The sequence below is a fragment of the Eubalaena glacialis genome, chromosome 1 (genome assembly GCF_028564815.1).
Source record: "Eubalaena glacialis isolate mEubGla1 chromosome 1, mEubGla1.1.hap2.+ XY, whole genome shotgun sequence".
In the NCBI taxonomy this organism is placed as follows: domain Eukaryota; kingdom Metazoa; phylum Chordata; class Mammalia; order Artiodactyla; family Balaenidae; genus Eubalaena; species Eubalaena glacialis.
In genome coordinates, this window is record NC_083716.1 from 48,313,522 (window position 1) to 48,339,444 (window position 25,923).

At 39.9% G+C, this 25,923-nt stretch overlaps 1 protein-coding gene across 2 annotated transcripts in view; it reads left to right on the plus strand.

Moving 5' to 3' along the window:
- ERCC6 (ERCC excision repair 6, chromatin remodeling factor) overlaps positions 1-25,923 on the plus strand; it is a 70,028-nt gene that overhangs the window by 10,743 nt on the left and 33,362 nt on the right. For both annotated transcript variants that reach the window (XM_061196243.1, XM_061196253.1), the window contains exons 5-7: positions 3,667-4,387; positions 19,175-19,303; positions 24,202-24,360. In XM_061196243.1, the coding sequence (XP_061052226.1) occupies positions 3,667-4,387; positions 19,175-19,303; positions 24,202-24,360 (1,009 nt within the window). The remainder of the gene's footprint in view (positions 1-3,666; positions 4,388-19,174; positions 19,304-24,201; positions 24,361-25,923) is intronic.

The window sequence follows — 25,923 nt, forward strand, 5'->3', positions numbered from 1 at the left end:
TCTCAGAATTTCTTGCTGAGCCCTCTTCTTTGTCTTTTTTATAAATTTATTTATTTATTTATTTACTTTTGGCTGCGTCGAGTCTTCGTTGTGGTACGTGGGCTTCTCATTGTGGTGGCTTCTCTTGTTGCGGAGCACGGGCTCTAGGGCGCGCGGGCTTCAGTAATCGTGGAGCACGGGCTTAGTTGCTCCGCAGCATGTGGGATCTTCCTGGACCAGGGATTGAACCCGTGTCCCTTGCATTAGCAGGCAGATTCTTAACCACTGCGCCACCAGGGAAGCCCTGAGCCGCTGCCTTCTCATACTACCTCTCCCCAGATAATCTCATCCATTCCCTATGGCTTTTGTGGCCACCTAGGTTCTAGTATCTTATAAATCTGTAGACCTATGGCCTCGCCCTTTTTCTGAACTCCTGGTTCCTATTATCCCTCTCCAGTGGGGCTCCAGCTAACACTTCAGACTCCTGGTCTCTCTTATAACCCTTCCTCCTCCATCCCTTCTGGGATACCTTCCTTCTCCCTGGTGCTCTATGCGCTGTTTGGCGGGGCAGGAGAACAGAGCGTCTAGGCTTTGTATACCCCAGCTCTGTATTGCCCAGGTATAGACCTTGGCTACACTCTTTAACCTTTCCAAGTCTGCTTTGAGATGGGCATAAACATAGTAGACCTTCATTTCTTTGCTGACATGCTTCCCTGAGGTTTCCTTTCCCCTAGTCTCCACATAGTGATCCGTTTCCTAATTGTTGTGAGGATTATCTGATTAAAGAATCCTTTCCTGGAATTAGGTGGGATAAACTTTGCAACAGTTGGCTTTGCTCCTCTGATCTGGGATGAGATGAGGTGCTTGCTATCACCTTTCCTGTTGAGCATGGTACTGGATAGTGTAGTAATGTAAGAAGAGAAATAAAACCATCATTATTTACAGCATATGTGATTGGTCATATCAAAAATCCGAAAGAATCAATGGGCAGTCTATTGGAATTACTATGTGAATTTAGCAGTGTCATTGGATACAAGGTCAATATATAAAAATCAATCATATTTCTACATACGAGCAAAAGCAAAAAATAAAATTTAATAAAGATGGCAATTATCAAAATCAAATACCTGGAAATAACTCTTAGTAAAAAAGGTAGTTTTCTTCAGTGCTCTCTACGTTAAAAACTACAAAATGTCATTGAAAAATTAAAGAAGGCAAATAAATGGGGAGATACACCATGGTCATAGATTGGAAGATACAGTATTGTAATGATGTCAGTTCTATCCACTTATAGTTTCAGTGTAACCCCAATATAAATTTCAGGGAGTTTTTTGAGGGAGAGGGTGTAGAGTAGGAAGAGTAGGCTGAGGGTGGGTGGCACTAACAAACTGATTCTAAAATTTATATAAACTCGCATTGGGTCAAGAATGGCCAAGGCAATCTTGAAGAAGAACAAAATATCCAGACCTATTATTAACCTATAATAATTAAGACACTGTAGTGGCATAAGGATAGACAAATACACCAATGGGACAGAGTAGAGGGTCCAGCAAACAGACCCACCCATATGTGGTTACTTGATTTATGACAGATGTGGCAATACAGTGCTGTGGAGAAGAATCGTCTTTTCACTAAGTGTGCTGGGTTAATCCACATGAAGATAAAGTGAATATTGGCCCATTATACAGTACAAAAATAAATTCCAAATGGATTGTAGATTTCAATGTTAAGGATAAAACAAAGCTTTTAGAATATAACATAGGAAAACATTTTCATGATCTTGGGGCAAAGATTTAACAAGGCACAAAAATGCTCACTGTAAAGGAAAAGATTTGATAAATGAACTATGTTACAGCTAAAGTCTTATGTTCGCTGAAAGATAGCATTTAAGAGAGTGAAAAGGCAAGCTGCGGAATGGGAAAAGATGTTTGCAATATCTGTATCAATCCAGGGACTTGAGTCCAGAACGTATGAAGAACTCCTAGAAATCTTTTTTTTTTTTTCTTTTAAAGACAGACCACATATGAGAAAAATGGGCAAAAGATTTGAACATTTTCTTCACAATAGGCTACCCAAAAGATCAACAGATCTTACGTAAAGATTCCCTAGTTCACTAGTCACTAGGGAAATACAAATTACGGCCACAACGTGGTACTACTACATGCCTACCAGCATAGCTAAAGTGGAATGGCAAGAATGTGGACCAGTTGAAACTCTCAAACACTGTTGGTGGAACTTAAAATTGATAGGACCACTTTGGAAATCTGTTTGGTGGTGCCTGCTAAAGCTTAATATACCCAAAGAATTATATACATACATTACCAAAGAATGTGTACTGGAATACCCATAGCAACATTATTCCTAGTAGCCCAAACCTGGAAACTACCCAAATGTCCAGTAATACTAGAATGGAAAAATTGTAGTAGAGTTATATAATAGAATACTAACAGCAATGAGAATCAACAGACTGCAATTATATTCAGTAGTAAGTGTGACTCACACAAGCATAATGTTGAACAAAAGAAACCAGATACAAGTACAGACATTCCCATTTCCATTAAGTTGAAAGCCAGGTACAACTTGTCTACAGTGTTAATAGGTCAGTCAGTATCTTGTGGGGTAGAAGCTGAGAGGCACCATGAAGGGCATATCTGGGGGTCCTAGTAATTTATGCTTCCTGATCTGGATGCTGGTGTTATATGGGTTTGTTTTTTTTCTGAAAATTCACTGAGCTGTACACTTAGGATTTGTGCACTTTCTGATGTATGTTTTTCTTCAGTGCACATTTAATGAAAAACTGCACTGTGCTATTATGGCCTACAAGAAATACAGATTTTAGAATATGGATTCCTTCCTGTTAAGCCTTTGCTTCTTTTGGTATTTTGGCTATGGGTAAAGTAATTTTGCTAGAGATTAATTTCAACTAATGAAAGAGGGATGATTTCTGGGTGGCTTTCTATTATTATGGCATAACTTCCAACTTTAGTTCATCCCTTCAGTCAGTTAACTTCACACATCTAACACAGTGCTGTTTAGTGGACCTTTTTGCAGTAGTGGAAATGCTGTCTGTGTTGTCCATTATGGTAGCCTTTAGCCACATGTGGCTATTGAGCGCTTGAAATGTGGCCAGTACCACTGAGAGAATGAATTTTCAATGTAAATTTAAGTAGCCATATGGTGACTCTCCTATTGGGCAGTGCAGAGGCAGCATTTATGTTTTACCTATTTAGGTACATGCTGATTCTTTAGATGTCTATTTTCAGTTCTGCTGTCTCTTGTATTTAAGTCCATCTGAATGCTGGTATTAGCAGTGACGTGGAAACTTGGGAGATTGCTTCCTCAAGGGCAGTTGATAAGGAAACATGGTAAAATTTCTCCCTCTGTATGTTACATACGACTGGGTCTGTCTTTGGATGCACAGAAAGTATATTGATAATGCAGTGTTTTGGGAAAAGTTATTGAGAAGTTACCTTTTTGAATAGGAGTATACTAAATGCGGCATGAATGCTATATGTATAGTAAATTTCACTCTGTTCTTCATACACACTGTACTTTAGTACGTCATCTACTTTAGTACGTCAGTGATTTTTTTTTTTTTTTTAATTTATGTATTGAGTAGTGCACATATCCATTGTTCTCCTGGAAAGTTTTGTGCTAGTGCCCAACGTGTTGTCATCCCTCTTTCAGAAGCAGGGCCGTCCTGCCTCGGCAGCATGCTCATGCCTGCTCAGGAGACTGCGTGGGAAGAGCTCGTCCGCACTGGTCAGATGACACCTTTTGGTACCCAGATCCCTCAGAAGCAGGAGAAAAAGCCCAGAAAACTAATGCTCAACGAAGCATCAGATTTTGAAAAGTATTTGGCAGATCAAGCAAAACTGTCCTTTGAAAGAAAGAAGCAAGCTTGTAATAAAAGAGCAACTAAAAAAGCCCCGGCCTCGGTCACTTCTGAGCTGAGCTCAACACTCAGTGAAAACAAACCAGACAAGAGAGGCAAAGTTCTCTCGAAAACAGATAAGCGCTTGAAAAAACACATCAAGAAACTCCAGAAGAGGGCTCTTCAGATCCAGGGGCAGGTGGGATTGCTAAAGGGAAAGAAACCCTTGGCGTGTGATGTGAGGCCAAAGGCAGAGGGAGACTCTGAGGGTGAAGAGTCTGAGTACCTGCCCACGGAGGAGGAGCTGGAGGAGGCGGCAGGGGCTGACCTGTCCGGGGAAGGCACCGACTGTGATCGGAGACTGGTGCTCAGTCGCCAGAAACGGCAGAAGAAAGTCACAGTGCAGGAGACTGATGATGACTTTTTTCCAAGTTCTGGGGAAGAAGCTGAAGCCGCAGGAGGAGGAGCAGGAGGTCGGAAAGTAGTGAGATGCCGAGATGATGGAGATGAAGGTTATTATAAGCAGCGGTTAAGGTCAGTCTCCAGGGATTGTACTGCTTGCTTTATCGTAGGTGGTAGGTTTATTAATGAGTTCTAGTCTAGCGTAATACATTAGACCTCCATTCATCCAAAGATTGGACTTCCTGCAACCTTAGCCTGCTAGAACCATCAGAGCCCCTGAGTCCTCGATGGAGCTGACCCAAGATGCTTCTACTTCGGGGTCTTCATTGAGATTTGAGGGCAAGTCTAAGAAGAAAAGCTTAGGGGGAGGGCTGGGGCGAGAGGCATGCCTAGGACTAAAGCAGGAGCTGTGTGGCTTCACATGGAGAGTGGGTGCCCTGCCACAAGGGGCAGGAGCAGGAGGAGGTTGGCTTGTGTAGTGTATGTTGGGTGAAAGTAATTTTAGGAGACTTTCCTTCAAAAAAGAGCTGAAATTTAAGTTTTAGTGTATGAAAGAATAAGCTTGCTTTCCTAAATTCCTCCTTCCATGTCTTGAAAAAGTAGTTCTCTACAGAATTTCAACAATACCGTGCCAGAAATGGGCTTCCTATGCCCAGCATACCCTTCCTGTGCCCTTTCTTTTTTTATGCTAGAGACTAACTTTGGCTTCTTATTTCCGTGAATTTTTCAGTATCTGATGTAAGTAAGTGAAAGGAAGGTGAACACGTTTGTTTGTGGAGTCCGCACTGCATGTTGCCACACGTTTTCTGAGTCAAGAAAACCAGTGTGTATGCTGCAGTCTCCACCGTGTCCCACGGAGCATGACGTGCGACTCAGGTCTCACGCCTTAGCTTATTAAGAGTGCCGCGAGACTCAAAGGGATGTGGGAATCTGCTTAACAGATTACTTTTTTAATACCTGCTCCCAGGGTGCCTTTTTTCCCCAGTCCTCAACAGTTTTTTCTTGTTTCTCAGTGTAGGGAGACCTAGTTTATTATAATTCTTGTAGCTTTCCACGGGCCTTTGCGAATGAAGATTGACCTGATATTCTTTTCTTCTGTTATTTAGAGCTGCTGATGCCCTACATCCAGACTGCCACATACATCCTTTTAGAAGCAGATGAGCATAGTTCTTTTCACCAGTGATTTGAGTACCTGCAACCTAAGTCCAGGTCTTTAAGAGAGCTGTTACACTCTCACTGTGGTAGTACCTTTTGCAGCAAGACAGAGTTGAGGAGTGGCTTAATGTTTGTCATTTCTCATTGTAACTTGCACATTCGATATCTGTAAAGTTGTCTGAACAGTGAGTGGCATCAGTCTTTTTCTTAACTATTGTAGAGAATTAATATAAGTATTAATCTCAACATATTGATTACAAGTGGAGTGAATATTCTTCCCATTAAATTGAGTCAATATTAAATATACTTTAAGTATACCAGTATTTTGATCAAGAGCAATTATTTTATTGAATTTTAAATACGGGTTTAGTTTAAATTCACGGCAATAAGTTTTTCTTAATAATGTTAAGATTGTAAAACTGTTATTTCCAAAGCCATATTAGAAGCCAGTTTTTTGCTCAAGTTATAGTAAAATCTCAAATGAATTTCAGAAATATCAATAATTCTAATTGCCACCAAAATACTATAGCTCTTAAAATTTTATAGCTACAGTTATTAAGGTAGATAATTGTTAAACTGCAGATATCCACATTTAAATGTTTATACTGCATCTCCTTTGGTACCCTTTGGATTGGGGGATGTTAAAAGAAAATAAAATGCTCAGGATTGAGAAGCATATTAAGAATATTTTAAAACTGCCAGTCACTCTATACTTTGTTATTTCTTGTTGTTGATCTTTGTAGACAGAATGAATTGTAATGGTATCCCCTTGAGTGAAGAAAAAGACTTTAGGACTTCTTACCTTAGCAGTGGTTTGTTGATGGATAAGAAGACTAAAGCCCCGTATAGTTTACAACATAGAAAATGAGTTTCTCCTAATGGTTAGAATTTAGGAATATGTACCCAAGGTAGGTACCTTTTGGACTGAAATATGTGTTGGTTATAGCCCTGTTAATTATAATGCTGTTTTGAACCCTTAGAAGTGAAAGTGGGTGACTCCTAGACATCTCACCCCCTTTATTCTCTCAACTTGGAGAGTCTTAGGTCTTTCATTAGCTTTAGATTAGTCCTAACTAGGTGTCTTTAGTTTTAGCTGACGCTCGTGGGAATTTCCTGTCAGGCCTTTTCTACAGCTTAACCTTTTCTGGATCTGGATAGTAGATGATCCTGCTTTCTCTGACTTAGCCCAAGACCTCAGATCAGTCTTGGGAGTTTTAACCATCTTATAAACTGCCTGTGTATTTTGCCTTTCCAACATTTTTATCCTGCTTTCTTCTCTGTTCTGTTGCATTTGGAGGCTGTCTCCTCAATGGTGTTCCCTGATTTTCATACCTTTGATAATGTACCGTGATGGATGGGCCACTTCTTAGAAGCAAATATTCTGTCGTTTCTTATTCATGTCAATGCTAACAGATCTTACAAAGCATCCATTATTTTTTATTTTAATTTTGGGGTACTCACGTTTCCATTAGGGTATGGCTCTCAGTTGTTAGGTCTTCCTTAAAATCTATTGCTGCTTTAGAAAGCTAGGGTCTGGGAGCTCCAGGTGCCAAACACTTAACAGAAATAACACACATTCAGTGTTGGGTGATATGTGTCCCTGGTGAGCCCAGAGTGGCCTAGAAGACCAAACATTTCATATGTGCACCTTTCCCCGGCAGGTGATCAGAGATCTGCAATCCTGGTTCCCTCAGTGTAGTTGGTTCATTTTCCAGTTGAGCTGTGAGGTCAGCTCCATTGCTTCATCTTTGCTCTCACTGCATGAATGCACATCTCCATTCTAGGACGGCATCTAGGGGTTCCTGTGAGGAATCTGCAGTCTTTTAGGGGACGTGGGCACAGATGGGACCTAACCAGTGTGCAGGGCATAATGAAATTGGACTGAGGTATTTGGGGAAGATTTTGTGAAGGAGGTTCATCCCAGCACTGGTCCTGGTCTGTTGGGTCATTCAGATATGTTGATATGGACCTGAGGATGCAGGTTAAAAACTTGCCACATTTACCCCCGAACTTCAGGTGCATCACTGAACAGGAAAATACTTGCATTGCTTTGGGGGCACGTTGTTTCCTCAAGGGTCTCGTTTGGATTGCTTTGGGTATTGGCGTGGTGGCCGTGGTCTGCAGAGAAGTCCAGTTGCTAAGCTGCCACTTCAGGACAGGGAAGGCACAAGCCCTTGCCTTTGCCCGCCAGCTCCCACCTTTGGCAGTGGTAATCTGTTCGGGGGAGACTGAGGCCTGTTGGGCTTCCCTGGGAAAGAGTGCCGCAATCCGTTGGTGATGTCTACCTTGGCACGGGGACAACAGGGGGAAGCAAGCAACATGCCAACTGTTTGCCAACAGTGAGATATAACAAACAAAAAATGTCACCAACTCTTGCCTCTTTCCCCAGCAGTGGACGTACTGCTTGGGTCAGACTTGGAGTGTAGGTCCGTTGACACCCCGAGTGAGAGGATGCACTTCCAAATAAGGTCTGTCTCCTGCTGGCACCACTAGGGAGAACATTTATAATTTGACTTAAACCTATACTCTGAATCTCTCCTTTCTATTTCCATTTGCCAGCCATTGTTTAAGTTGCTAACCTAACAGCTGTAGTTCCTTGGCAACAAGCACAGACTAAGGCAAAGATTCCCAGCCCGTGGGCCGATACTGCAGAATCACTGGGAGCTCCACCACTGGAGGTGCTGATTCAAGAAGTGTACGTGGGACTACCAGGTGGTAATTTAAAAAGGCTTTCCCAGGTGATTCTGATGCACTGGCAAGTTTGGGAACTACTTTGATATATATAAGTGGACTTTATATATTCTTTTCCTTTCTGAGGCTGTGACTTTTGGCAGATTGAGTTTGTATGTCATTTTCTCTAAACTTCTCTTTTATGTACCCTGCACAATTGTGTTTACCTAGGAGAGGGCCTGGGGAGGAGCTTTGGGGTCAGTTTATTCAGCTCAGTGCTGTATATAGTAGTGTATCGGGTTCTTATCAGGGTGTGTGCTTGAGAATCACGTGGGGAGCACCTTTAGGGCTCAGCCTGGAGCTGCAGGAGCTGGGCACTGCACTTGGGCTTTGAACTCCCACAGATTCTGAGGTGAGGTTGGTAGCATTCCTCATCATCAGAGGCCCTTACGATGTTCCCATTTAGGAAACCTTTGAGGAGGTTGGAAAGAATTGTCGGTAAGGATGTTGGGGTTTGAGGATGTAATGCTCAGCTCTAGCCCGGTTAGCTTGGTATTGCTGCTGGGGTAAATCACTGCCCCGCCCCGTCCTCAGTCAGGGGAACAGTAGAATTTAGAAACAGACTCTTCAGTAGGTGGTGCCTGAGTCTCCTCGGATTACCTGGTACTTTGGGCCAACCTGCTGAGATCACAGCCTGAAATGGATTTGAATTGGTACTTCCAGATAGTTTGAAGGCTTCCCATACCCTGCCCCTGACCTTTCACTTTTGATAATTCCTTGTTTTTTTATAGTGAAATTGTGGTAATATTAAGATAGAAAAAACTACCTACACCTCTATTTTTGATTTTTCTATATTTCATTCCAGCCTTTGATCCTATGCATATATATCTTTCAGTTGTTCTAATTATAGTAGGCTGCACAAACACTTTAGCTTGGCCCTTTCAGGGTGATCAGTTTGCCCATGATCTCACTGGTTAAGAGCTGGGATTTGAAGCCGGGACCGGGTTGTGTAAACGGCGGTTTCCTTTCATTTGTGGAGTGGGGTGGAATGGGCAGTACCTATGTGTGGCCACATGGTGGTGCCAAGAATCAGGACATAGCTGCCCCTACCTCCCTGGGCTGGAGACCAAACCCCAGACCCAAGTCAGCTGGGTGAAGATTTGGGGAGATTGCTAGGGACTTTAGAAAACTTGACAGGTCTGGTGTGGATGGGCATAGCATTTGCCTCATGGTGTGGTGTAACCCGCGTCTGTAGTCATGACACCGGTTGATGTAACTGGCTTCTAATACAGTTTTGTCGTTAGAGGTTTTTCTTTTCTTTTGCCCCATTTTGAACTTTATTTACTGTGAATAACTTTGAGTTAAAAAAGGTCAGATGGCTCCATTCATTGTGTAAATCTTACAGAGTATCTTCTAAGCCTCCGTAAGGCTTAATCATCTGGGAAAATGGTATCTTCATCACCCTCTCCCTTGAGCACTGTGGCTTCTGTGGCCAGGGGCGAGTTGGTTCCTGGTTTGGAGGGTTTAGCTGTATACATGCATAGTTCTAGGAGGGGAAGGCTGTCGGTATTTTCAGATGCCGAGATGAGTAAAGCTGAGGAGGATAAATGTTGAAAAAAGCCTCTTGGATTTGAAATTTGGAGGCCTGAGCAAGGGTGGTATCCGTGGGGGAGGGAGGAGGTTGTTATGAGGACTAAGATAGCTGACATTAGTGAACGCTTACCACTTGGCAGTGCTTCACTTTACGTGGATCTGTTGGCTTAGTCCTCACAGCGCCCTAGGAGGTAGGAACCTGAGCCGAGAAAGCTGAAGTCATTAGCCCAGGATAGCAGCAAGTGGAGAAGCCGGTGGTTTGGGTCAGGAGGGAGTGGTCTGTCAGTGTGGACTGGTGCGCTGGGCTCAGAAAGCATGGCCTCAGTGATCACTTTCTCCCGTTGCTTGATGAGGACCAAGCCCACACTTTTGCAGGCCCCATTCCTTTGCTTGAAACGGCGCTAAAGGCCATGCCTCCTAGAACCACAGTCTCAGCTGCTCTGTCTCCATTTTATTGTCTTCACCGAGCCTCTTCCTCTTCCTTTTGCCTAGAGCCAATCCCTTTGCACTGCGATTGTCCCATGTTTATCCTTCAGTTGCATCTTTCTTTGTGCTGCACACGGATTCAGGTCACACTTAGGCAAAGGCCAAATTATTGATACAGTGTAGAGCTTGATTTGCTTGTACCTTTAAAAAAAAAAAAAACGCAGATCATTTGATCTCTAAAAATCTGAATTTGGTAAAAATTTAATCTAGATTTGATCCAGAAACTAAGTATAATTATTTGAAGATTGTTCTTGTCATCAGTTTCTGGGAGTTGATTTCTTTCTCAAGAAATAAACTTGTGTTCTTTTCTTCTTCTAGGACTCTATATTTTAAAGAGAGAAGAAAAAGTTAACTCCCTTAAGGACTTTTCTTAGAGAGCATCCTGGCTTCTTTTAAATGACGAAGCTAAGACACAAATGAAGACTAATTCTGCTCCGTGCTCTGCACACACCTCTCATCCTCAGCTCCAGTGCATGATTGTCTACATCAGTCTTTATTTACTCTGTGAGATCTGGACTCCTAACTGAGAGTATTTCATCTGCTCAGATGTGCCAATTAAGTCCACCAGATAGACCATAAAAAGGCAGATAAGAAAAGTAAAACACTGAGTATCTCAATTTAGCAAATTAGACTAATCTGTAAGGAATTCTTATCTGTCTGAAATAGAAAACCTATTGCACTACAGAAATGCAAACTATATTAAATACCCAGCTAGGTGCCTTGAGTATATTTTTAAAAAATCAAATTGTACTCACTGTGCTTCTGTTGTAGAATATTTTCATGGATATTGCAATAAGTGGAGGATGATCCTGAGATTGACATTTCACCCTATATTAGAAATGATTTAACTGTATGATGTGTGACTTTTCCCTCACAATCACTACAGATCTTGGTGGCTCTTGCAATGTAAAAATGAAAACAGAGCAATAAGGTCAGTTGTAAATTTCAAGCAGCAAAATACGTGACTTCCTTGAAATTTTGGAGAGGGCATGTTCATTTTATTAATATATAATCTTGGGCTACTAATATTTGATAATTCCCATTAATAGGTATATTTTGCCTTTTTTGTAGGTTGGTGTAGGCATTTGAGTATAGGCGATACCTCCTTTTATTGCCTTTCGTTTTATCGTGCTTACAGATAACTGCGCTTTCTACAAATCGAAGGTGTGTGACACCCTGCCTTAAGCAAGTCTATCATTGCCATTTTTCCAATAGCGTTTGCTCACTTCATATCTCTGTGTCACATTTGTAATTCTCACAGTATTTCAGACTTTTTCATTATTATATTTGTTATGGTGATCTGTGATCAGTGATCTTTGACGTTACTGCTGTGACTCACTGAAGGCTCAGATGATGGTTAGCGTTTTTTTGGCTAACCATCTTTTAATTAAGGTCTGTACATTGTTCTTTTAGACATAATGCTGTCGCACACTTAATAGACTACAGTATAGTGTAAACACAACTTTTATATGTACTGAGAAACCACAAAATTCATGTGACTAGCTTTATTGCAATATTTGCTTTGTTGCGGTGGTCTGGAACCGAACCTGTGATATCTCCAAGGTATGCCTGTATATCGGTTTGTCTGGTATTAAGTGTATCTTACGTGTTTGTTCAGCCCAGATTACCTGTAGTCAAAAGAATTACTAAGCTGATTTTACTGTTACTTGGAAAAGTTGGCAGGTGTCCAGTGAAGAGTGAGTTTTGACCCACTCTGCATAGTAGCGAGGTGGGGAAGGAATCATGTTATCGTACAAAAACGAAGGCCGTCTTTCCTCTCCTCAAACTTTTAGCACTGACGTTTTTTGAGACAAATTTGAATTGAAGTTTTAGAATTTGATTTGCTCTTGAACAGTTGTTTTCATTGTATAGCATTTAAAGAGGTGATTATTGACCTTTTGGCTGGTGCTATGAGACAAGGGGTGAATTTCGGAAGTTTGAAAATACTTTATGAGAGGCAAGATTATCCAACAGTTAGGAGCACAGACTCTGGGTTAGAATCTTCACATTGGTGATCTTGAGCAGGCTGCTTTACCTGTCCCTGTCTACCTTTCTTTAATTGTGAAAAAGGGATTAAGAATAGTATCTGTCTCATAGGGTTGTAAGGATTAACTTATTTAATACATATAAATACTTAAAACAGTGCCCAGCACACGGTGAGCATCGGTAGCTATTAGTTGTTATTATTACTTAGAGTTTGTTTTCTGCCTCTAAATTTAAAAAATGTATACATAATATGTATGTATATATAATTTCAAAACACAGCTTGTCCAGAGCTAGCCAGTGTTACTTAAGGAGGTACTATATGGCATAGGGGGTAGAAATCACAGGCCATGGCGTCAGAATGCCACAGCCTCCCCTAATAACTATGAGGTCTTGTATATCTCCCCATTTGTATATGGGGATCTTAGCAGTACCTTCTTCAAGGGTGATATGAGGATTACAAAAGGTAATACACCTAAGATATTTGGCAAATGTCAGACACTCAACAAATATTAGCTACTCTTGTTATTTGCATGCCCACTAGGTAAAACATTTACTACAAAGATTCCATCAAGCCAGTAAGAGGGTCTGTGAGAATCATGAGGAAGAGCTTATATAAATATTGATATGTATGAAGACGTGACGTTCTTCCAAGGTAAAAAGCACTTTAACAATTGTATGTAATATGCATAGGCAACTCATTAGCTGTTATAAACTTAGTTTTGTTTGATGCTAGGCTTTTCTTACCTCTCATACATTTTTTATTAGTATGATTAAGGTCCACTTAGTGATAAAATATCTGTATGACTATAAGTACGTTATCAGTAATTGTTTGGGGAGAAATAAAAAATTATTTCTCCTTTGAACATACTAGGGGTCACTAGACATCTGCCCAGGGGGCATTCTTCCAACCTCACAGCCTGCTTATTGGTTCTGAGTGTGGATAGGTCAAGATTACACTTTGGTTCCTCACAGTTTTCTCTGTTCTGAGGTCAGTGTTCCAGATGCTTCTCTTGTGCCTTATAAGGCTTAGTTTCCACATTCCTTGCTGTACTAGGTGTGTAGGGCATTGTGTCTAGAGTGACCATGATAATCTTGATCTTGGCTGATAGTACAGGTGCAGTAGCATGATGGCCTTCTAGACTTGGGGGCTGCACTTAACTCCTGCCTGCCCAAGATTGCGATTCCAAGTGTCTTGACATTTGTTACTATTTATTCACATTTAACCTACAATTAACTAAAATTTCTCAGTTTTACTTTTTTGTGTGATCTCCTGCCGATAATTATAGTATCTAACATGTATGTAGTATTAAAAAATAGTTTCCAAAGGGTATAGTATACATAGTATCTCATTTAGTCCTATAAGGACCTATTATTTGGCTCACTGTGTGGTCGAGGAGACAAATGCAGTGGTGTTAAATGATGTTTCTAAAGTTCAGACCTCCCCTTACTAGTTATGGACCTGCATCTGGTTTTCCCTTCTCAGTGGGTATCTGAAATCTGTGTTTTTTGCTGGGTTCTGCTCTAATGGCTGCCCCTGGAGTCTGAGGGACTATAGGAGTTAGAAAACCTCCCAGTGAATAACACATTCACCTCGTTTTATTTGGTTGCAGCTGTGACTGTTATATGTATGGATTAAAGAAAAAGATGAAAGTGGGAACACTAGAAACATTATTTCCTTTCTAGTAATGTAAATATAGGGCTAGTTAAACTTCTTTTTTCCTCTGCTAGAAGATGAAGTCTTTCATAAAAAATTGAACCTTTGCTCAGCCTTTCCCACCTGGTCCTAGGGAGGCTTGGACCCAAACTCAGGACTCCTGATTTCTTCCAGTCAGCTGGTGTGCAAAAACCAGTCTTGTTGCAAAGTGAATCCCCTGGGAAACCCCCAAAAACAGACATCAGGGCTTGAAAATAACTTACAAAATTTTTGTCATTCAACGTAATGAGCTTACCCTCCTCTCCTTTTTTTTCCTCCTTATAAAATTCTAAATTAAACACCTGGCTTTGCAGTCACCCTTTGCCAGGCCTCATTCTTCGCAGTGGGCCCAGCCACGTTTAGGCAGTGACTACAGCTCGGAGAAGTACTTTCAAGTCATGTATGTAGAAGGGGTAGGAAATGCAGCAGGAGGCAGGCCATAAAGGAGGTAGAAAGGGACGTTTCTTGAACCCATTTCTGAGGGACCCACTTTGACCGTTTTCAAGCCATGCTTCTCTACCGCTGGTGTCTTCCTCATCCCTAGCCCAATTCAGAACCTCGTTCATTCATTCCCTCGGCATTTATTGAGCGTCTTGTGAGGTGGGCATTATACTAGTCTCTAAAGATACGAAAATGACTGAGACAGTCTCTGACCTCAAGTGGCTCCCAGCCTAATGGGGGAGACAGATACGGATTTCAAAAGATGCTAACACTCTGGTAGATGCTAGCATTCTAGTGGAGACGTCAGGTGTGCCCAGGTACCGTGGTGTTGGGAAGGCACCTACCTGGAGGATGGGACGCCTAACTGGCCGGTCAGGGACGACTTCTTCCAGAGGTGCTACTCGGGCGGAGCTCTGAAGGGTCCACAGGTGTGTGGGGGAGGGAGGTTGGGGGCAGTACGGGGCATGCACGTGCGCAGAGAGGAGGCTCTGAAGTTCAGCACAGGGGCAGCTAGCTGTGTTTTTCTGCCCCGGCATTTTGAACATCCTTGAAATGCTGGAAATTCCCTTTCGAAAATAAATTAACTTCTCAGGTGTATTCTAAGGGTTCCATCAACAAGGCGTGCCAGTAGGTTACAACTGAAGGACGTATGTTTCTGGTGCAGTTCAGCTGACTGTGCAGCGTTGCTAGCAATCTGGCCCTGGGTCCGAGTTGCTTCTGACAGATCATTATTGCGGTATCAGCCCCAGGTCCCACAGCCTGGGCTGATTTCTCATTCCTGCGTGAGTGTGGCGAAGCCAAGGAGCATTTGCCCTGCCTGCATCTGATTGGAATTGTAAGTTTATGTTTATTACTGGGTTCTCTTCTGAGTAGCTGCCAGTGGAGTCGGCAGCGGGCTGACTACGGCAGTCGTGTGGGGAGTTGGAAACCCTGCCAGAGAACACCAGGCCCGCTTGGTTTTATGTGGCTGCAGCTGTGACTCTTACATGTGTGGCTCTTCTAAAACGAGAGGAAAGAAAACATGAAAAAGTTATTTCTTTTCCAAAAATGTAAATATTGGACTACTTACCCTCCCCCCCACTTTTAAAATCTGTTATCTAGCTTATTTGTCGAAACAACAGAATTTAGACATTTCGAGGCCATTTCAGATTTTTAAGATTTCAGATCACTGGGGTCCAGATCTTAATTTTGACCTGCCCCCAACCAGTTTTAGGTCATTCTGTAGCTATCTTTTTGTTACTGTTGTATTAAACGTGGCCATACTTCATGACAATTTACTGTTTACAAATCTGTTATAGAACTTTTAAATTGAGATATTCCAGCAGGTACCTTCTGATGACTAGGTGTCTTTACTCATGGTGATCATGCTATTCACAGTCATTTACTGAGCATCCATTTGACAGACTGTCATAGTTTTTGTGCAAATATACACGTTCAGGAGTTCTGTCAAGCATTTGTGGTGCGTTGCGTTATCACATGCAGATTGTATTGGACTATACATTGCCTCTGTTTCTTCCTCTGTAAGTGAACATTATAGTTCACTCAGGGTTGTGTGAGGATTTCATTAAGTAGATATGATTATATATAATAACATATTAATTCATTAAGCACCTATTATATTCTAGGCTCGTGCTAAGTGCTTTATATGTGGCACCTCATTTAATTCTCCCCTAAATCCAGTGAAGTAGATGCCGCTGTTCCCCCATCTCAGAGTTGAGGAAACTTAGATGCTAAAGAGGTTAAGTTGCTTGCTGAGGGCTGAAGTGCTAATACATGGCAGTAGAATTTGATTCTAGGCTGTCTGAGTCTGAGGGTTTGGGCCCGTGCTCATTGCATATGTCAGACCCGCTTTATTCATCCCCCTTTACACCTGCTGGCTGGACAGGTCACTTGGCCTGCTAGGCTGTAGGACCAGCGAGTTAAGCACACTAAAGAGGGCAATTTTAGACCCTGGTAGCATCTGGGATGGGAAAGGCATCTGTTTCTCTCAGAGTTGAGGTGAATCTGGCCCTCCTCCACCCCCCTAGTGTGCCACGTGGTACTTCTTGTCAACCAGCACTTGGTGCTGCCCTGCTTCAGCGTGCGCGGGTTAGACGGTCAGGTCTCTTGGCTGTAAACCACATGAGGAATTACTGCTTTATATACCAGGAGAATCTCTTAGCCTGAGCCACACATGCATGTGGTTTTATAACCCTGGTACTCTCTGTCTTTAATATGTGTATATGATTCTACTGGGGCGATTTGTCTTTACAATGATACAAATACTTGTAGGCAATAATGATTTTTCCCCACCACCTTTAGTCATCTGTTAGCCAAACTGAATAAACATTTGTCTCTTTTCATCTTTCTTTACAAAGCGGAAGGCACTGGAGTGCAGTCATTTCTGTAGTGGCTTATGTGGTTTCCTAGGTGCTGTGTGTTCTGTGGCGACATGATGCCTGTATGTTTTAGAAGGGAGGGAGGAGGAGGAAGCTGAAAATCTGTTGAAACAGAGTGATGCGGTGGGAAATTTAACAGCCACAAAGACTTAACTGGCTAAGTCTAAGGCAATAGCTATCATTTATCAATGAAGGGTAATGTGTGGTACTCTTGTATGTAAGATATTTCACGACCTCGTTGTGTCAAACTTGTTAAGCCAGGATCTTCTGTTTTTCTTTTTCTTCCTGTAAAATTATTTTTGAGTAGTTGCGCAATGAAGTATTCTTAAGTGGCTGTGATAGGTTTTGTGATTTTTCCACAAAATTTGTATTATCCACAAATTCATTAAAAACAGTTATCTTTTAATATGCAGGTGTTTGGTTCTGAGCTCTGATAGTAAGAATTTGGATACTGAGGACTGCCTCATTATCTGAAATTGCCTGCTTGCTAAATTTCAGATAGTGAGAAGCAGGAATTCAGATATATACATTAGGAAAATGTTTATACATCATTTTGGTTTCTAAGTTCCGATGGTAAGGGTTACCTTTATACCAGGGTTTCTCAACTTTGACACTCTTGACGTTTGAGACCACGTAACATTTTGTTGTGGAGGACTGTCTTGGACGTTGTAGGATGTTTAGCAGCATCCTGGCCTCTACCTGCTAGATGCTAGTAGTGCTTCTCCCCTCCCCCCAGCAGTTGTAACAACCAGTTATGTCTCCAGACATTGTCAAGTTACCCTGGGGTGGGGGTGAGGGGGTTGCCCTCGGAGGATGGCCAGATTGCCCCCTGTTGAGAACCACTATGGTATACCACTGCACTTACCTAAATTTGTAGATAATATGAAACTCAGAAGAGTAGCAGACACTATTATAGCCACTTAGAGGTACTTCATTTCATCAATTGCATGGTGATTTTAAGGAAGAAAAATACAAATAAAAGGGAGAAAGAGATCACCTTTAGAAGTTAAGCACAAAAAGGCCATTAAATTTTTCCCATAAAAAGACTGTCACATATTAAATCTTATGGTTATGTGATAGCTGTTTCCTTAGACTTGGCCATATACTGTCTCTTTCATTGGCTGTTCTCTGGAAGTCACCAGCACTGCTTATTTATAGGTTCTCTTAGTGCCCTGCGAAGCAGTTTCAAATCACCAACCAATTCTTCCTTACTGATCCTCAGCTAGCCCTTCCTTTCCTTACTCTGAAGAGCTGAAATTTTCAACAAGACCAGAATTTATCAGAGGACGTGCTTTAAAGGTCCTCCAGCATCTAGTGCACGGGGCTGGGTTTGGCCTCTGTGCTGATTTGGTAGTTGGTGCTGGAAAACATACCATTCCTCCAACTGGGCAGCGTGTGCAGTATTATCCTTCCATGTTCTCCTTTACCTTCCATCACACTTTCTCTATTACTCCTGCATAATCAGTGGCAGAGAAATGCCTTCTTATTGTGTTGCTGTTCTCATTCCCTTCCTGTGAGCTTTTTACTTGGAAGGCATTTATCTGTGTTATTGTTTTATTTCATTTCCACCATTTTGTGAAATTCAAAGTGTCAGTTGCATGCATACTGAAAAAAGCCATCCTTTTATTATGGAAGTGACTAGAATATGAGGCTGTTGAGTTTTTTTTTCCCACTTGTGACCCCAGTGTCCATTATAGTTATACAGGTGCAAAATTAGTCTGGCTAAATGGCTGCACCTTCCCAACAGCCTTGCTGTATTGCTAATACTTTCAGATCTTTAGACGTTTCTTTTGTTATGCATACATGCTGTCACCCTTCTGAAATATAAATGTTCATCTTATTTCGTATCTGAAAAGCAGCATATAACTAAATTTATAACTTAGGTTTTATTTAGTGGACACATTTTTTTCTCAGTGGTATAATTATCAGTACTTTATATTGTTGATGCCTCCCCCTAATTAAGTAATCAATATGTGAATCTCATATATAGTAATTTTGACCAAAAATTTGCTTTATGTTCAAGATGTTGTGCTGTTTTATGCTATGACCATCATATCTTTAGCACAGAAATAGTAATTATAAATAAAATTTATTTTTTCTTACGTTGTCATTTTGGAGCTATGACGTTTAGTATCTATAAATTTAGTTATATCGAAATTTTCACTGACTCTTTTCTAGAATTAAGTTCATATATCTTAGGAACTAGCAGAGAAATTTTCCCTTTAGGGTATGCCAGGAGAGGAGCAAGTAGTTTTGATAATGAAATGAGACCTTACAGGAATATTTCTAGAGCAGCTATAATAATTCAAATGAGAATTGAATTGAGGAGGAAGGAAAAGAGAATCAGTTGGGTTTTTTTTTTTCCTTTGAATATCAGTGTTTTGGGTAATGATGGCAGCAGAAAGCTAAAAGACTGTTCTATTTTGTCTGTTTTTTCCTGTGTATTACTTAGAACTATCTATTTTAACCTGGTTTGGAACCAAAATAATGGAAATATGATTTTTGTTTTCACGGTAGGAGATGGAATAAACTGAGACTGCAGGACAAAGAGAAGAGTTTGAGGCTTGAAGATGATTCTGAGGAAAGTGATGCCGAATTTGACGAAGGTTTTAAAGTGCCGGGTTTTCTGTTCAAAAAGCTTTTTAAGTATGTGCCATGTGTTCCTTCCTTTACATCTGTCATCAAGCCATTGTGTACAAATTAATATTTTAGGAACTACATAGTACTTACCTGTGGGCCCTTAAGGTACTTGCAACTATTTATTGCAAACACAGATACTGTCAAATGAAATTTTAGCCACATGCTGTTCGTTAAAATTAGATGGTAATAAATTGACTAAAGTGCGCATTGGGTATGTTTATAAACTGATGAATCTATGTGGACCTGTCTCAGCAGCCTAAAAGCTACACATTTAAAAGCTATCTACATCGAGTTCTTTTTTTGTTGCTGTTCTTAGCAATTTTAAGGGGCCAAACCTCTAACTTCTAAATCAGATTAGTTAAGAAGAGTTGCTTATTAAAATCAATATTGGGGAGGTTTTTACTTCTATATTGAAGTAAAAAACTGTGTAGAGATTATTTTTCTGAGTGTCCTATACTGTACCTAAGGGTATAATACTTTTGAGCTGACCAAATGTGTATCTAAATATTTCCTGTAGATGTTATTCTGATATCAAAAGAGAAGATATAGGCAAGCACCTTCGGGTTGAGTTGCTATTTGAAACTGACTGTGTTTCATATGTGAAGTGGCCCAGGGTTGCAGATAACCGGATGCCCTGTGATAGATGCGTGCCTATAGCCTATAAGGTCCAGGCGAGTCTCCGTGATGAATGTAAATACTGAGTCACGTTTTCAATCTCAGTCCTCCTGGGGTTTACTAAACAAGGTGCTTTAGGAAGGCTTCCTCGATGCATATAGGAAGTTAAAGCATTAAATAGCTTCTTTCTGTCTCTTGTATCATCACTTGGTAGTTGGGTGCAGGATGTAAACTTCTTTCTTTGGGATGGTTATGTTTAATCTCCTTCATAGATTCAGCTGTCAGCCATGCCCTAAACTTGTGCAAGATGTCTCCTTAAAAAGAGCATGCTTTTTATATTTCCTCTCGAAGAGCTTTTATTATAGTTTTAATTTTTCTCCTGGGTTGGAGGGGACAAAGGGAGTGGTTATTTTATCCCACTAAACATAATAGGACGGCTGAATCCTAAATATGAGAACTATCTTGGTTGGGTTACCATACTGGACAGAAGAACTGTAAAGAAGTTCAAACCTGAATCTCTAGTAATTTTTGTAGATGTTTTATAGCCTGGGGAGGTGGCTACTGTGTTTATTGCTTCTCCCAAATGAAAATTTAACTATGGAAAGGTAAATAAAGATAATATTTATTGGCAACTCTTTTCATCTTCTCTAAAGTGATTGCTTATTAAGAAACACGCCAAATAGTATCAGTGTTATATTAGCAAAAGGAATACCCAGATGATAGATTAAATTGGTTTAACAAAGACAGGATACTTCTACATGAGTATTAAGTGATTTGGCAAATATCCTCAAGAATCAAGTTGAATGTGCATTTTTGTATAAATGTGGTATTTTCTAGCAAAGGAATTTCACAGTTAATAGAACCAAACTTGGCTTACTAGGAGTATATAGGATTTAGTGTATTGACTATTAACCCTATTGTAGTTAACGTAAATGCACGTTTTTAAAAAAAAATTTGTCTTAATTGCACATTCCTGGAAAGTATTTTTTTGTTTTCATTTTTCATCTCTCAAAAACAGGATTTTAAATACTTCATAAATGTTATGAAACTTCTGTTTCTTTTATTCTGCTACATGAAATAAAAGTAATAGGATTGGTAGAGTCTCCATTTTTCTTTTATGATTAGGTTTTAGCCAGGCCAATTTAATTTTAAGCTGTAGATCTATTTTTACTGTACTTACCGCACTCTGTGGAATTAAATTAACAGGGTATATTTGTACGCAAGGGAGTCAGCAGGTACAGTTATCTATTTAACTGTTTGCTGTTTTCTGCAAGATCATGGTTAACTTTTAAAATTCTGTTTTGAAAGTTTGCCCGGAAAATGTATTTGACTGTGTGATTTAGCAATCAGATGACAAAATTCAATCTTTCAACTTTACTTTTAGCCACACTAGTAAATGCAATCTTGGGTTAATGTGACAGTGCCAAGATATACCAATTATCTGTGGTTATTTTGTGATGCTTCATCTCATGGGGGAAGCAGAGTACAGTAATTTCTTTACTCTTATACAGTAGTTTGTAAAAATCTTTTAACTTTTCCTAAAGAGTAATTTTTATGTCTTCAAAGGTTCTGAAAACTGAATTCCGTAGCCTGCTTTCATTTAAAGTATGTAATTGTTTTACAGTGTTTATTATTAGGAAATTAAAGCAACAAAACCTGAGTCAGTTAGTGACACTGCTGGAACCAGAACCCAGACCCCCTAACTCCTCATCCAGTGATACATGCCTACCAATCAGTGTGCTTGTGCAGCCTGAGGGCCTTCATGGAAAGAGAGAGCCGCTCTTCACCATCTTTATACAACGTCCCCAGCTGTGGTTGGGGATTTCCATGTAGTGATGTGACTTACAGGGCTGCCTGGTAGATATTTTTCCTGAAGTCATTTCTTTAGTGTTGTTCATCATCTTATACGCACAATCATACACTGTTTGAACGCCCTTGGAAATTACATCTGTAGATGAGGAAACATCTAGCACAGTGTCTCTGCCTCTCGTGGGTCACCTAGAATCCAGATGTCCTAACTCCCTCTGGGATACCATGCTGGTCACCAATTTTTATCCTTTCATGATTTCTTGATTGTCCCTCTCTTGATTCCTTAAGTTGATTGGCCCCAAACAGAGAGAGGGGTTGGACCCGTGTTGGGTGGAGGCAGTGTTGTATAGTGGGAAAACACTGCAATGGCCACTGGGAGATTTCGGCCCCTACTCTGCCCGGAGGAGCTGGTCCTATAATTGTTCTGTACCTCAGTAAAAGGAGGCTGATTGACTGGAATTTAGTGATTCTGAACGTACATCAGTTTTTTGGGGAGCTTTTTGGACTACGTCTTTTTCCATAGCTGAGATTAGTCCAATGTAAGTAGTTCACGACCAACTTTTATTTTTAGATCAGGATTTTTCATTCTCAACACAACTGACATTTTGGGATGAATAATTCTTTGTTGTAGGGACTATTCTGTGCATTGTAGGATGTTTAGCAGCATCTCTGGCCTCTACCCACTAGATTACATTTGCACTTTCCCAGTTGTAACAACCAAAAATGTCTCTAGGTATTGTCCAGTGTCCCCTAGGGAGCAAAATACCCTCTTTACGCCCCATTTACCCCCATCCCTGGTTGAGAACTGCTGGTCAAGATTATCTCCAAAGTGGAATCGCTTTGGAATCAGAGGTTCTGGATTTCAGTTCTGACTTGCTCATTTTTTTCCTAGCAGTGTGACCTTTAGCAAGTTACTTAACCTCTCTGTGCCTTCATTTCCTAACTATAAAATGGGCTGATCCTCTTTGTGTGGGCTGGTTGTGAGGTTGTATCCAAACCTTACCTGGCCAGGTGCCTCCCCAGCAGTAGGCCCCTTAAATGGTTGGTAGCCTTTATTTTCTGATTATATACCACGTGTTAAATAGAATTTGTCCTTCATCCCAAATTAAATGATCTTTTATCCATAGTAGACTTCACTGTGTTTGGATTTTAAATCCTCTCGTCCAGGCTACATATTGAGTGTGTATATTATAATTAGCAAACTTAAGCAGCAAAATTCTCATTCAAAGTTTTCCTTATATGATAGAGAATAATGGCAACAGCTAGAGTCAAACTTTTGGAATTGATTTGCAGAATACTGGGGGAAAGTTAATTATGACATACTTACTAAGAGAAGAGTAAATAAAACTAGTTTAACAGGGACTGAAATCCACAATGAGATTTTAGGTAGACATATCACATACCAAAGAGTAAAAAACATTTGGGCAGTAAAACAACAACAAAACCACCTTCTTTTAAGGTGGGCAGCTCACTAGCCTTGGTATTTTCTTTCAAAAAAAAAAAAAATTCTTCAGCTTTCATTGTCTTTTAAGTGTTTTTTGCTTTAGATTTTTTTTACTTGGCATATAATCTTCATACCGTTCCATAGTGTTAAATCTTTCACTCTCAAAAATGCTTTTTGCATTATTCCTTTTTTAACTTCATTTTTAGATTATTGAATTAGACATACCATTGATGGAGAAGGGCAAATACCAACTCTTTTTTTGTTTTTAGAGGGGAATATATTATTGCTCTTTGACCTGTACTCCTTATTTAAGATTTTAATAGCTCAGACCTTTTTGTATCTATGATAAAGTTCCTGAATCAAGTTCTACTTTAAAATATTAAAAGACCTTTTGTATTGTTGAGTCTTTAAACTGTTTTTTTTTTTTTGCATCTGCTAGTAATATGACAGAATCATATGTTATGTACTAATTTTGTGAGCAGCCCTATTATTCAGACTTGTTTATGGCCTTAAAATTTAATTTAATTTTTCCTATAGAAAGAAAATATTACCAAGTGAGTTTTCAACAGTGTATACTGTAAATTGTAGTGTTCTCTGTCCTTTTTGAAGCTGTTCAGATGGAAAAAGTAAATGTTAATGCACCTTTTCATAGAAAAATTATTGGAACTTTGTATAACTAAAAATATTTGCAGTTTTTTCCAGAAGGATATTGAATAAAAGATAATAAGTTTATGCTTGTTTACCAAGCTATTTCTAATGTTGAAAAAGAAATGAAATAGTCCCTAATTACCCTATCTATCAGTTTAATTAGAAATGTGTTAATGTTCTGTAAAGAAAAATTTGTGATTTTTATGCCTAGGTAATCAAAAATGTATGACCTTATAAATATAATACTCATGTAAAACACACATCCGGCATGTTTCTCTGACTGGTACTAGAACCTCGCTAAATGATTAATTCATGAGTACTTTCTGTTATGATCTGTATTATCCACCATTTGCCATTTTCTTTTTCTTGTTGGTGTTTGTTGTTGTAGGTACCAGCAGACAGGTGTTAGGTGGCTGTGGGAATTGCACTGCCAGCAGGCAGGAGGAATTCTGGGAGACGAAATGGGATTGGGCAAGACCATCCAGATAATTGCCTTCTTGGCAGGTCTGAGCTACAGCAAGATCAGGACTCGTGGTTCAAATTACAGGCAAGTGCTCCTCTGCAGACTGTCAGTCTGTGGAGCTCAATTAATATTTCATCAGATGTATTGCTGTGGAGGAGGGTCTTGTGAATTATTGATGACATTTCAATTACAATATTCCTTTAATTCTTTTAGTGGGGGACATCAAAGGAAAATTTTTACGAGACAGTGGAGCTGTAGGGCAGGAGAAATTAAACATGTAACACTTTTAATGAATTCCAGGCATTGATGCTTCATTTTGCAGATGAGCCCCACTAGATATTTTGGGTCAATACAGTGTCTAAGGTTAGCTTCTACAAATGGATTGTTTACAAACTCAATTATGTTAATATCAGTAGTTTACACAATATGGAATTTTAAATTAGACATAATACCTTTAGTTCCACTTATTAAATTTTACATTAAAATATTTGTTCTGGCAGGAGACCGGGTGAGCATTACAGTAAGTACAAAGTATTCATGGGGAAAGTTGAAGCTTTGGAGAATTTCCTTTATAATCATTACGCATGATAGCTTTTGTAGATAGTGCTTTTTTTTTCTAATGAAGCTATGTATTTGTCTGCTCACTATGCTTTCTACTTCCTCTCCTAGTCTTTAATAATTTTATATAAATTCTAAAGCCAAAGCCTAAGTGACTGTAAAATGATACAAAAATATTTTTAGGTTGTAATCTTTATTCTCTTTAGGAATTTAAATAAACTATTAAACCTTTAATATTCTGAAAGAATAAGCATTTAAACTGCGTTTGTTCTGTGTGGTAGGACTGAAATAGTTTATCTTGAAATCCAGTGAGCTTTTCCGTATTTAAGCTGTAAATGGACTTTTTATGTCAATCAGTATTGGTAAAAATAATGCTAGGTAAATTATGTGGGATCTTTAATCTTGAGCCCAGGTGATCCAAGATCTCTTTGGATTCCAACAGGCTGACCTAATGAGTACCAGCAAGATACTTACCAGGTGCTTGTGTCCTGGAAACCTCAGACACTCACAAGATGTGATTTGGCGATCCCTTTAAAAGAGTGTCAGTGTGCCTGAAGGCAGCAACAGCAGAGAGTTACTGCCCCACATGCTGGTTCATCGTCAGAGAAATGTTTACAAGAGAGCCAGATACGAACCATAAACTATTGAGTAAAGAACTTTTTTTAAAATCTTCAAAGTCTATTGCTTTGCTTTTATTCCTTACTCTTTTCATTAATTTAGCAGATCAACACTTACCAGGAGCAGTACTTGAAGTTTTAGAATATTTTAGAAATACTTATATAGCTGTAGGAAGGGAAACATGTATTTGGAGATTTTTAAATACTAAGTGTTCCGTTGTTATTACACGGAAGTTGTGTTGAAGCAGAGTTTTTTCTTCAGATATTGGAATTCTATTACATTTCATGTGAAAACATTCCATCCCAGTGGAAAAGTCAGAGTTGAAAATAGGCATTTAGTGTTTTCTTATCTATGTATGTCGTTAGTTCACCATTTAAAAAATGCTTTCTCTGTTCTAAATAAGCTCTTTGGTCGGCTTGGCTCTGCACCTCTTGTTTTTTTTTGTTTTGTTTTGTTTTTGTTTTTGTTAAC